General features: G+C 42.7%; 1 protein-coding gene across 8 annotated transcripts in view; it reads right to left on the bottom strand.

Annotated features, from left to right (window-relative positions):
- Positions 1-2402: 2402 nt before the first annotated feature.
- ARHGEF9 (Cdc42 guanine nucleotide exchange factor 9) overlaps positions 2403-13627 on the bottom strand; it is a 249611-nt gene continuing 238386 nt past the window's right edge. For 7 of the 8 annotated variants that reach the window (XM_083595800.1, XM_083595805.1, XM_083595807.1 and 4 more), the window contains 2 exons: positions 7124-7313; positions 2403-2478 (listed from right to left, as the gene is read on the bottom strand). In XM_083595800.1, coding sequence (XP_083451926.1) covers positions 7132-7313 — 182 coding nt within the window. In that variant the 3' untranslated portion in view covers positions 2403-2478; positions 7124-7131. The remainder of the gene's footprint in view (positions 2479-7123; positions 7314-13627) is intronic. The other variant, XM_083595801.1, reaches the window with a different exon arrangement.

Below are 13627 nucleotides of genomic sequence, written 5' to 3'. Positions count from 1 at the left end.
AGTCATGGAGCTTTAGAGTGAGGACCTGTGCCTAGAAAGCAGGGGGGTGGGGGGGAGGTAAGTGTGGATGAGCCCTCAGTGTGTGGGGGGGGACGATGACAGAGAGATGGAGGAGTGCTCTGCTACACTTTACCAACCTAGGTACCAAAATGTCTGACATTTAGAAGCAAACAACCACCAAGTCTGGAGGTATCAAACCTCATTGAAGGTCTGTGCTCCCCCCCTTTTTTTGCAGTGGTTTCTGTGACTGCTGGAAACTGAATGTGTAAACTGGTCTCTGGTCACACCAGTGCTGCAGAGCAGTAGAATTATCTACTACCAACATCCAGTTGGAAGGAGACAGAATTAGGCTTTTACTCACACCAAGATACAGAATGCTGTAGGCTAGTCAGAGCTTTTTAATAATTAACTAATGTTGCCTGCTTTGTCATTGCATTTATTTATTTACTTGTGCTTTTTACACCTCAGGCCACATATTTTGTAATGATGCTATCAAGAAAAGCAAGCAAACAAACATGTGGGTCACCAGATCGGTGACAGCAGGGACAGTGAAGTCAAAGGAGGAGGAGCTGGATAGAAACAGCTGCCCAGGCAAAAAAGAGCACCAGAGAGCATCAAGGCAGTGCAGATACATCTGCTGACACCTAACCTCGGAGTGGGAGGAGAATTTTGACCCTTAGGAAAACTTAAGAAACCTGGCCTGTGGCTTTGCCTTAGTCCTGAATGGATGCATTGTCCAAAACCTGGTACAACTTCCAGCTATTAAGTTATCACTTCAGTGGATGTGCAGTCAAGGAGTGAAGAACTGGGTGTTGTGTTGGATTAATACCTGCTGCAAACTGCAGGAAATGTACCTCGGCACAGAGCACTGCTTCTTTCTTCTTCTTCTTCTTCTTCTTCTTCTTCTTCTTCTTCTTCTTCTTCTTCTTCTTCTTCTTCTTCTTCAATGCAATGACTCATCATGTGGGTCCCAGGGCCACCACTTTGAAAACAAAGCATAAATCTGATACGTGTAGAGAGAAACCATGTTTATTTTTTTAATAGAAAAGAAATGCCCAGAGATGTCTTTTTTTTAACTTCTTTTTATTTAACTCCATAAATATTTTTCATAAGGCTCAGTGTCTTTTACAACACTTTTTTTTAAAACACTGTTTGCTTGCTTTTTTTTTTTAATACACACAATTCTGACATTTGTTTGACAAAGTCAAACAATCCAATAGAAACAAAATAATAGAACTGGCAAGTGAGAATTAGCTGGGTTACCCAAATCCTCCATTTATCTGCTCCTTCAGACCATTAAAGCCTCCCCCACAACACACACACAAAAACCTCAGCATTCGGCCCCAAACTTGGATTTTCAATCTTCTTCCAACCTCACTTGCATTCTCTGGCAAGAGCCTCTCTCCAGCCATCATGCCATTAAGCTCCGACAGGCTCATTCTTAATCTTCTCAAGGAAAAATAAGCTTGGTGATGCCATGCAGAACTTACAATAGCTACTAAATATACATGTTCCCTGAAATGTAGCTGCAATTAAAAAAGATGACTGAGCATAAAGAGAACGGAACCAGAAACCCAAAAGCACCACGGTGTACTATCAATAACATTGCAAAGGATGGCTAGCATCCATCCAAAACTGAAACAAATTTCAAATATATGTTGTTGTTTTCCCCCTCTATTTATTGTCTATTTACAACTGTTAGATGCACCTTTGCCTTGCCTCCCCTCCCTTAAATTTTAAAAGAAGGTTAGGGAGCCAATAATCTTGAAGATAAATCCTTTGTATTTGCAAAGTCAAAGGGGTAATGTGATCAGTAGTCTAGGGAAAGAGGCGTGGGGAAATGCCCCCCTCCCCAAATATATCTATATATGCCAGAGAGATCCTGTGTACAGTAAGCACATTACAACCGTCCTTGATGTATACCTTGTGATACCACAGCTTCCTCTTCTTCTGGCAATGGAAAGTTGAAGTCTATGTAACATGCTCAATCTCTGATACTCCTCCGACATTCTCCCTCCCCAAATCTGAGCAGATGTAAGCATTCGAGAATAACAAGACAGCCCAACCTGACACCAGCCCTCCCCGTCAAGAACATGTAGTAGGTAGTAACACTGGCACCCACGGCTGGTTCTTCATGGCAGCAATGCTTCGTTCCTCGTAGCACCTTGGCAACACATGGAAAGGAGGAGAGTTCTTGAATGCCACTAGCCGGGGCAAACGCACTCCCTCTGTTGGGAACAAATGCCAGCATCTGCTCTGCTTTGGCACTGAGTCGGCAAAGCTCTTCCCCTTTGGGTATTATTTTTTCCACTTTAAGAAAGATGCTGGGAGTCCAACAAGTGGCTCTTGTCAGACCAAGCGAATCTTGATTTATGATGCAAATAATGGTGTGACGATGTTGGTTTCTTTTTTTTTCCTAGCGCTGAATAGTTAGGAAGCATCTTCTCATAAAAATAATGGATGTTTCATTTTCGCTCTCTGGGGCACAAAACAGTAAATGAACAGGCTTAACTAATGTGCTTGTTACTCCCACCTCTTATGCAATTAAAAAGGCAAAGGAATAAGTAAAACTTTCATCATGTTGACAACTTGCCCCTAATTTCTCTCTCTCTCTCTCTCTCTCTCTCTCTCTCTCTCTCTCTCTCTCTCTCGCTAGCCATTCACAAACTGCAAGAAATTCTACCTCCAGTTTCATAACCCTGGTTCAATTCCTAAGCATCTGCCTAGCTAGGAAAACCAAGGTATTAAACAAATGAGAGTCTATATTAAAACCTGCTCTGTTACCCACTAACATGCAAAGTTAAAAAAGAGTACCCCACCCCCAAACCCGCAATAAAAATATGCTCTTTGTTGATACAAAACTTTGTCACTGACTCTTCCCTTTATTGGTCACTCTGCACTGAAAATCTGGACACACTAAGGTCAGTTGGGAAGACTGATCCAAAGCCAGCACCCAGGGAGTTGCTGCATAAGCAGTTCTGTGCATGAAGAGCCGCCTCTCCCTGGAAATGAATGCAGATGGGACTGTTTCACACACACACTGCAGTGCTCCTCTGCAACAGTTTGCCTGGAATTAGGTGGTTAAATTTAACTGGATAAGATGAAGTTGGGAGAAAATGCTTAGGCTGCCTCTGTGTTTAAGGCATGAGATAAGTTCAACCACTTATCTTGCCAGTTCATTTCTTTTATTGGAGCTTGCTGTAGCCCTTCAGACCAGGATCACTACTCAGACCAGGAGCATCCTCTACTCCTGGTTTAGTAGCCCAAGAGAAGATTAAAAATTATGGGGTGCAGCTGAAGAAGCCCATATCAAACATCATGGCACAAACAGTGTTGTGCACATTGAACTGGCTGTTGTCATCTGTTGTGGGTTTGTGGGACGAGGACCAGCAAGAGTTGAGACACATGTTACAGTGACACGTGTTAGTGTTAACAAAACATCCTATGGATGCACCTGAAAGAGGCTTCTTTCAACCTAATAATGCACTCAAGGACTGTTATTCTAAAATTTTTATTCTAAAAATCTGTTTGTTTGTTCACTGGGTAAAATATGAAACTCCAGATGTTTTCAGCTACAACTCCCACTAGCATCAGCTTTATGAGCAAAGCTAATGAATCTTCCCTATTTAAAGGCGGGCCTTATTTGCGTAGGAAGGAAAGAGAATACTGTGACCAAAAAACCCCAACAGTGAACAGGCAAGAAAGCAAAGGAGGTAGGGCCATTTTACCGTCTGTTTTCAAAGGAGTCTTTTTAAAAAAGAAAAGAAATTTAGCCTTTTTAGCCAAGCTCATCCTTTCTTTGCAAGCTAAGCATTATGAAGGTAATAGGCTTGGTATCCAGAGCACCTACCACCTAGCTTCTCCTTTTCTTCCGCCCACCTGCCCTGGTGACATATAGGAAGCTAAACTGTGTGGTGTCACCACTTTGTGGGCTTCCATTCCTGTGCAAATGGCAATCAGCGAAGGGGAGAAACTCACAACGCAGTGGAAGATGTCAGGCCAACCATTTTAGCTTGCTGGTTATTCCTAGGCACAGGGATGCTTCTTTCAGTGCAGCCTTCCGCAACCTGGTGCCTTCCAGATGTTGCTGGACTCCCAATTCCCATCAGCTTTAGCCTGCACAGCCAATGGTCAGGGATGATGGGTAGTTCAAAACACCTGGGAGGACCAGGTGATGGAGGAAGGCTGCTTTAGATAATGCAACACTCTGTTATTGTTTAGCCTTGGTATCTTAGGTGAGCTACTTCTATGTCTTTGCAACTAAATGTGGGGTGCACACTTCACTCCTATACGTATTTGTTCAATGCAGAGCTGTCCACTGAAATCTCGACCCTATTTGTGAGAGACAATTTCATCAAGCTTCTCAAGGGTTAGAAATTCTTCAACAGTTTCTCAGAGGTAGGGTTCACCATTATCAGTGGTGGCAGCAGCTCAGCTTCTTTCTATTTCTGCCCTAAGGGGTTTCTTTTGTTACAAATGGCAGCAAGAACCAACTGTGTTGGCAGCTCAGCCTCCATCCTGTATCCTCCACAATGCCCCGGGCCTCATGTTATTTGGGGCACTGTAAGTATGAACTGGCTACTGCAACACAAAATTAGTAGCTAAATAAAAGAATAAAATGGAGAATATCTGGAGGAAATTTCACAAAGTAGCATCCTTTTTTTCTTTCTTTCAGGAAGCACTGAGGAAAACAAGAGGAATCTCTGGTATCATGCCTGCTGAGAAATTTCAGCTTTGTTCCAGTGGGGCTTATTCCTTAGTAAGTGTGTTTAGGCCTGAAGCCTTTGAGAACAATCACATTATGGAGGTGCCTCCCTACCAACTTCACTTGGGAGGCAGGTGGCCCTACCAAGGTGGAGGCATCCAATGCACCTCCTCAGTGGGTGGGAACTTAAAAAAAGCAGTGTTCCTCCTGCTGGTAGCAAGCATAGGGCCCTGAAACTGGGGTGGAGCAGAGCAGGCTGTGGATCAGCTGGATCCAAAGCTTCTCTGATTGGGAGCCCTCAGCTATACCAGCCTGGAGTTGGTGTGACTAATTGCTTTCAGTGGGGGTGGGGAAGTTAAAATGCTGGGATCTGCCAGGCCGAAAAGCTTGGCAAAACCACCGCCCCCCGCCACACACCCAAACCCTTTGCACCCTGGTTGACATGAGCCACCCAGGGTTTGGATGTGGTGGTACCTCTGCCATATAGCTCTGGTCGCCACTGAGGATTGTTCTTCTAGTGAGATGAGACCAGCGCCTATCTAGGAACTCCAAAGTGAAATTTACAAGATGGCTTTGAAAAAATGCATTTTTTAATAGAGAAAGGGGAGAAGAGAGAGAGAGAGAGAGAGAGGGAAAAAAGAAGAGAGTGGGAAGACAGAAAGGCAGAAAGAGGTTGGATACTGACAGTGATGCCTGTTTGCTGAACAACTGCTATAACCTATCTGAGAATCATCACCAAGCTATTGGCTTTGTCAGGCTCAGCACATTCCTCGGTCCAAATAAGCATTGCAGGTCTGTTCATATATGCAGCACTAAGCTCCTTCCATGGATTTGATACCTTAATAATGGGGGAAATGCTTCTGATTACTAAGGCAATGATCCTACAGCTAATAGCTCATTATTACTGGCTAATGCTGTGCATGGTAGTTAGAGACCTAAGGCTACAACTAGGGACAAATGAAACAGGTCAGACACAAAGGTCTGTATAATAGTTTGTCTTCACTGGGAACAATGCATCTCTAAACATTAACCAATGGTGCATAAAAGCCACACTACATATGGCAGAATCAATAGGTCTCCTTTGATGGGGAAAGTGGCCAGTTCTGGGAGTGGGAGGGTGGGGAGGTCCTAAGAGCCATTTGGTTCTAATCTTGGATATGGGATATGGACCCACAAACTCTTTTCTGCAAATTGTTTTGAATCTGTAGGTTGTATAAATAGAGCACAGGGCACTGAAACTGGCAGATCTTTCAGATAAAAAATAAAACAGAAAATGGTAAAATCAAAGGGGAAACTTGTTTGCAATAAAATATATAACCAAAATGGGTACAACCCTAAGGATATTACTAGGGGGGTTAAAAAAAGATGAAGTTATGCTCAAACCACAGAGTAAGAAGAAGGGAAGGGGGGGGGGAGTGCAATTAAAAAAATGCAACAACATCAGCTAAACTGACATAATTATTTGCATAATAAAGAGTTGGATGCCCTCTTACCATCCTGCACACCTGGGACACAGTCCAACAGGCGCTTCTGCTTTCCAACCTCCATTTACCTGGGAGTTTGCGGAGCAGAAGGGTCTCATGTCCAGCATCCCTCTACCCAACATTAAAAAGCAACAGAAGTACTGAGCAGCATATTATACAGTGCACAATGGAGCATGGACTCAGAACAGAAGAATGTGGGGAGATAAAATGCAGCTTGTTGTCTTGTTTTAAGTCAGCATTCAATGTGTGTGGTACAATCGCCCCGGCACACCATCTGAGCACATCCCATTGAAGCAAATGAGGCCTCTCATTCCTTTCTCAATGGTGCTCAGACAGGAACAGGTTGCATCCATGGTGGGCTGTGGGAATGAGATGTAGGAACAGACACTTCTTTTCTTTTCTTTTCTCGCCATGCGCCCAACCCCCTTCTAAGAGAAGGTAATCTATAAATAAAACCCCAAAGGAAATATACACCAGTGTGGCGCTGGATGGAACATGTCAATGGAGGAAATGCACAATGAACAAGAAATCATCCCGGGAGACGATTCTGAGACAACAAAACAAATTATATATATAAGAAAAGAACAACAGTAACAACAATGGTTCCAATGGTGCCAAAATAAAGCAGGTTACATGATCAGAAGTACTTGGTGCTACTTAGAATATAGTAGCAGAGACTGCCTCCCCAAAACAACAACAACAAAAAGGTTTTTGGTCCTTCAAATATATATACATATATATGTATGTATATGTATATATGCATGTCTGTATATATACATATATCTATATATATATCTATATATATCTATATATATCTATATGGTTTTTTTAAGTTGCAACAGTGCTTCTCCAAAAAAAGGTCCATCTATAAATATATATTTTTAAAATATTTTTAAGCATTTTTTAAAATTTATTTTAAAATTCTCCATCTCACTCTATATATTATTTTTTGAATGGCGTTAACCTGCTGAAGTTTTGCCAGAATGGTGACTGGCTGCGTTTGGGTTCGTTGAATTCGTAGACCTGGGGTTGGGCTATGCCATCGGTCACCATGTATTGTCCCTGATTTAGTGGATCCTGGGGTGGTGGGTAGGCTGGAGGAACTGATCGAGAGTAGCCAACACCTGTATGAATGGTGGAGGAAAAAGAATATGGGGTGGGATGGAGCAGGAAGAAAGAAACACCCATCAGAATGTACTGGCTAAAGATATGAACATCCATTCATCCCAGTTCCCAATATTACATCACATTCTAGCACAAAGGCTTATTTACACATTACAAAGCTTCAAGCTGTCTCTTCAAAGGGCTGTCACATGGAAGAAGGAGCAAGCTTGTTTTCTCCTGCTCTGAAGGGTAGGGCCAGAACCAATGGATTCAAGTTACAAGAAAGGAGATTCCAACTAAAAATCAGGAAGAAATTTCTGATAATAAGAGCTGTTTAACAGTGGAATAGACACCCTTGGAGGGCTGATGTCCAGTGATGGGCTCCCCTTCACTGGAGGTTTTTAAGCGATGGTTGGATGGCCATCTCTTATGGTTGCTTTAGTTGAGATTCCTGCATTGCAGGGCGTTGGACTGGAAGACCCTCAGGTTTCCTTCCCCCTCTGTGATTCTACTCATCTACAAGTGTTTGTATGAAAGACTGTGCACTTGTTATTTGTGCAGCTCAAATCTTGGATATGCAGGTTCACTTGTGGAATGTTACATGTGAATGACTATATCAATATAGAGCTCAACTGTTTGTGAACACAGGTACACAGATTGTACTCTAGCTGAACGTAATGTATGAATACCCCTCAAGAAGCAGAATCCAGGGCAAGGCCACACAGGAAAAAGCAACCTTGTCTCTTACTTCTTAATGGTTCCTGTTGAGCTAAGAATATAGGAAGCTGCACACTGATGTGAGGGTAGCTTGACTACCAGGATTAGCCAACATAGTGCCTTCCATATTGCTGGACTAAAACTCCCAACACCCTTGAGCATTAGCCATGCTGGATGGGGCTCATGGATAGAAGTAGAACAGCATCTGAAGATCACCATTTTGGCTAGCCCATTGTACAGTGCCTCTCCAGGGTTTCAGGCAGGGTTCCCCTCTACCCTCTACCTGGAGATGCCAGGGACTAAACCTGAATAGTTTCCATGCAAAACATGTGCTCAAACACTGAGCTACCCCACTCCCAATATTAATGGTGGTTGAGAGCATACAGAAAAGAGGCGGAGAGGTAGCTCAGCTAATTAATAAACAAAGACGAAGAAAAATACCCAGGCAAATCAACATTGAAAAGATGCATAATAAATGCATTAACTTACTCACTTACTAATAAATGCATTTGTGGGTAAGATATAGCTCTCTGATAAATGCCAAACTGAACCATATTTTAAGGGGTAGGAAGAATGAATCATTTTCTGAATCAGCTCTGTTCAAAAAAGTAGGATATCCTTTCTCGCCGAATACTTGGTCATTAGCTATTAGTCATGATAGCTAAAAGAGGAAACCTTAACACATCTAACTGATAGATGTGAAGCAATCTGCAAATGACAGTTATCTTCATCCTGCTTATTACTGGCGACTGATACAGGTGGAATACTGGGCATGGGGAAATTTGATCTGACTGAGCACAGCATAAATATGTCATTGCAATATTCTGCTTCACTGGGGTTTGCAAAGAATTGCACTGTTTGGTTGTATTATTATTATTATTATTTCTAGACTTAATATAGCATAGGGTAAGAATATTGTCCTATGCTCTCTGAATACTTTAACATTACAGATTTCCCTTTTAATTTTAATTACTCCAATAAAACCAACAAAGGCCAACATCTATTTGATTCTCAGAGCTCTGTATACTTATAAGCATGCTCAAACTCCAAAATGTCTCAAAAATTGAACAGCAAACCTTTTGAAGCCTGTGCTGTACTACACTGGATCAGAGCAGATTAGAAAAAAGCCAGAAGGGGGCAGTCCTAGCATGGGAGCAGCTGGGCAATGAACTGCCAGGAGATATGGATGAATACATTCAGGTGGGAAGCTGGTGAGAATATTATTTAGAGTTCACATCCAGAAACATATGCCAGAGGGCATTACGCTTCATTTTTTGAGACATTTTGGAGTGATCTGGGAAAGATTCCTACCTGAAACTCTGGAGAGAAGAAATAGATTCATAAAAGTGCCTAGGCTTTATTGAAGTACAAAGCAGTTTGGAAATGGCAATCTGGGAATGTTTGTTTTTGACTCTAGGTCATTCCCCTAGTGTAAAAAAAGCATTCCCAGATTGCCCCTGCAGAAAGGCATTGTGTTGCCCACATGCATCAATGTACTACAGCATGGGTAGCCATACACCAATGCTCTATGCAACTCCCACCATCCCTAGCCATTGACCATGCTGTCTGGGGTGAATGGGAGGTGGAAACCACATCATCTAGAGTGCAGCAGGTTGGCTACCCCTGCTCTAGGGTCCATCTGCACTGGATCCCTGTTGCCCTCCATGCTCAATTCAAGGTGCTGATGTTGACTTACAAATAACCCTAAGCAGTCTTAAGCTCACATATTTAGGAAGCTGTTTCCACCTTACATGTCTACACAGCCAGAAGTGCTTTCGTTACTCTAACTATGTGCTTAGTCAGAACCACCACTACACTCCTGGGATGCTTTTTCCATCAAAGCCCGAGCATTTTCCTGAAGCAATGCAAGGCATTTTAAATTAGTATAGTGTAGGGCGTTGCAAACCACTGGAACAGGGTGGTACATCCAAGCTCATCATCCTAAACTGAGTGTCAGGTGCTTAGAACTATGAGTGGCAGCCACAAGATAGACAACGACCTGCCTGCAAATATTGTAAATTCCTTTGGACTAGCAGCAGAGTCATGGTAGGTGACAAAGGAGTTGAGAACAAGGATGCAAATACCCAGAACCTGTACAGACTTGGCCCTTGCATAAAATTCAATTTCCTCCCAGGCAGAAAAAAGCAATAATCATCCTACATGTGGGGGAAACAATAATAATGCTTTACCAGTCTGACAATGTGGTCAGATAAAGCTCAGTTAAGGCAGCAATCCTAAACACCATTGGACACACTTAGATTTACTTCTGTTTAGGATTGTACCACATGTCAGCATTTAACCCCTACTAAACACATTATGATTTGACCCTGACTGTAATCTAATGCAAAAATACGAAATTGCATTATGTCTGTAGAAAGGTCTCTCCACCCCCACCAATTAAAGGTTGCATGGGAGGAGAGGGTTGAAATGGGGGGAGAACAGAGGAACATCCCCCTCCCACTTCCAGCATTGATGCTCTGATAAAAAAAAAATGGACACCTCCTTGAGTGGATGCTTTAAAATGAACCAAACCAAGGGAAGTCACAATCGCAGGTCTCCTGTTGTGTCTTTGACTCTAAATCTGGAATCTTGTTCCTGATCACTGAATGCAATATTCTGTTTGGGTAAGAAATGCCTCCAATCTTCCCCTTGTGCACTTTACTCTAAGCTTAGCAGACTTAGGGAAAGTATAGAATTAGTTTAGAGTTGCCTTAAGTAGTTTAATATGGCTGCGTTTTCTCAATCTGAAACTGCAAATCCCAGGAAATCCAAACTCATTGTCATGATATCATTTCTGGAGGGGTCTTAATCCACCACAAAGCTCTGAAATCTTTTAACTAAAGAGGCACCTGGAGTTCTCACCATGCAAATTTCCCCCTGGATTACGGAGTGCTGAATCTAGGGATTCAGAAATCGATTCTGCAGTGGAACTGATGAATTAGGAATCCTAGGTGAGCCCTCCTCTGTTTGCTTGTGCAATTGCTATCACATGGTGTGTGCATGCATTTGTGTGCTACCAAATCCAAACCTTTCTGGCACATCGCTTTCTGCTTTACAGCCCACTGTGAGAGGGAGGGCAACATTACGAAGCAGGAAGCCTCCTATAGGCTCCTTGAAAAATCAATAGGGGAGGCCACACCAATGGAGGTGGGGCTTGGCAGTGCACCCCACTCTCCTTCGTGTGAAGGCAACTGCATAGCAAAGAGAATGCCTGAAGAGCATTATGCAGGCTTTTTTGCTGCTCTTTATTACTGAATTTTGACAGTGATATGCATGGCAGCTTCCCACAGCTTTCTGGGCCAAACTACACAACATTAATCACTTCATTCACCCTGGAGTGCATGAATTTTTGTTTCAGAAACAGCCAGCATTTCCCCTCCAAGTGTATCAGAAACCTGGTGTAGCAGGTAGGGGTCCTTTAGTCCTCTGGCTTCCCACTGCGATCCCAATTCAGATTTTATCCTCCCTTGCAGAGGAAACAAAACCATGCACTCAAGGACAAACAGTGTGGTTAGCAAAGGGCCATGGAGGTTGGCTCTCTGTTGTTCTTCCTTCCCCATGCTTCTGCAGAAACTAGCATGCGCCCAGAAGCAAGCCTGACATGAGCATTTTGTAAGGAGAAAGGTGAGGGATGGTCTGAATGATCTCTCTGGGGTCCCCTCTTCCAAGATCATGTAGTTTGTTGTTGTTGTTGTAAAGTAAAGTAAAATTAATAGTGTGCTAAAGAGGTCTATACTGGTTCAACAAGTTTAGCCTGCCAGATCCCGTTTTTGCAGCAAGTTCTGGCTAAGGAAATAACCAGATGACATCTGCTTTGCACAGGGTAGCACTAGATGATCCTTGTGATTCTATGATTCAATTCCATGATTCAATTTCATGATTATCGAAGTGGGCTTTTTATTTTCTTTATATCCCACTTTTCCTTGAAGAAGCTAAAGCTGGTATACAGGAGACCTCCCTCCTCTCCCTTTACCCTCACAACTCACAGAGCTACATTAAGTTTAAAGTGAGTGACTGGCCTAAGGACACCCAGTAAGCTTCATGGCTGAGTGGGCACTGGAACCCTGGTCTCCCAGGTCTAAATCTAGCACTCTAGGTGGTCTACTACACTGCTGTGGCTCTTGAATTTTTGACTCAGGCTGAAAGAACGAGAAAGAAAAGCAACTCATAGCTGAGTTGGGCTGCACAAAAGGGGTTCTTAATGAGAAAATTTCAATATATGTAAAGCTGTGGACTCTCCAGATATGCTCAACATGTGTGTGTGTGTGTGTGTGTACCACATATCACAAAACACCAGTTAAGTGTCAAGTGATGTCCTTTAAATGAAACCAAAAGCATGAGTAAGGATTGGGAGCCCTGAAACCACGCTACTCAGGAAATTGGAGTGCATGAATGACTATGCATGACTGCACCAAGATGCTTTCTGTAATGTTTTACTGATGTACTTGTCCGCACATGCCAGGAGTATGGTCCCAATAGTGTAGGGGTTTTAGAGATGATTTAGAATAGCCTCTGTATACACAACTGCATTGTGTCTGAAGAGCTAAGCACACATACTCCTGCAGCTTCTGCACTGTAAATCTTGATTTCCCCATCAAATACAAGAGAAGTCGCTGGGCTTTTGTTGTGCACATTTGGATCAAATGCATTCTGTAGGTTTTTCTCCTTGCTATTGTTCTATTCACGTCTCCTCCCTGTCATTTTGCAGAAAGTGGTTACCTACACACTTCCATTTAATGAGTCTACTCCTCATCTCCTGTTGAATACTCTCGGGATATGTGACATGCCCATTCATGAAGTAAGTGGCAGTTTATTGTCAAGTTCACCTCTGTTAGACTGGCTCATGTTTTTATGTTTCATTCCCTTAAACACTTCTTTTTGCTCCTTCCCCACTGCCTTAGGAATTCTATCACTGACAAAAAAGAGGGTCTATTCCCCAAACACAGGGAACAAAGGAAAGAACTGCAACAGAGAAATATATTGTTGTGTTTTATATGTTTTATATGTTTTAGAGGATGCAACAGACCAGAAACTGGGAACCTGTGGCTCTCTAGATGTTGTCCCAGCAGCCCCAGACAGCATATGAGACAGCATATTGAATCAGGGGTGATTACTGGGAATCATAGTCCAACAACATCTAGAGGGTCTGAGGTCCCTTCTCCATTTAAGAGACAATTACTGGAGGAACCCACAAGAAAAAACGCCTTGCTGGATAGGATGTTATAATCAAGTGCTGCAGAAATTTTAACTAGTCTCCAGGAGCCACAATCTACAAATTATACAGAATGGGGTGTTAGATTTCTGGATAGTATCAGACTGCAGGCGTGTGTTATATTAACTCCCCCTACCCCCAACATTATCTTAAACCTCCTTGCAGGTGATGAGCTAGTATATCAGAGGCAAAGCATACCTCCTTACTTTGAGTGCCAGCTTACAACACTTTGGGAGTTTGTTTTATTATGAGCTTTATTTGAGAAATCTATACACTGCCTTTCTACATGCAGCCTTCAAAGCAGCTTATTGACACAGTTAAAATGTTTGTGTGGCAGCTTAAAGACTAATAACTTTCATGGCGGCACAAGCTTTCACAGACTAGGCACATGCATGCTGCGTAACT

The sequence above is a fragment of the Podarcis filfolensis genome (assembly GCF_964270895.1).
Source record: "Podarcis filfolensis genome assembly, chromosome: Z".
NCBI classification, from domain to species: Eukaryota; Metazoa; Chordata; class Lepidosauria; order Squamata; family Lacertidae; genus Podarcis; species Podarcis filfolensis.
This window is presented reverse-complemented; position numbering and strand designations above follow the sequence as displayed.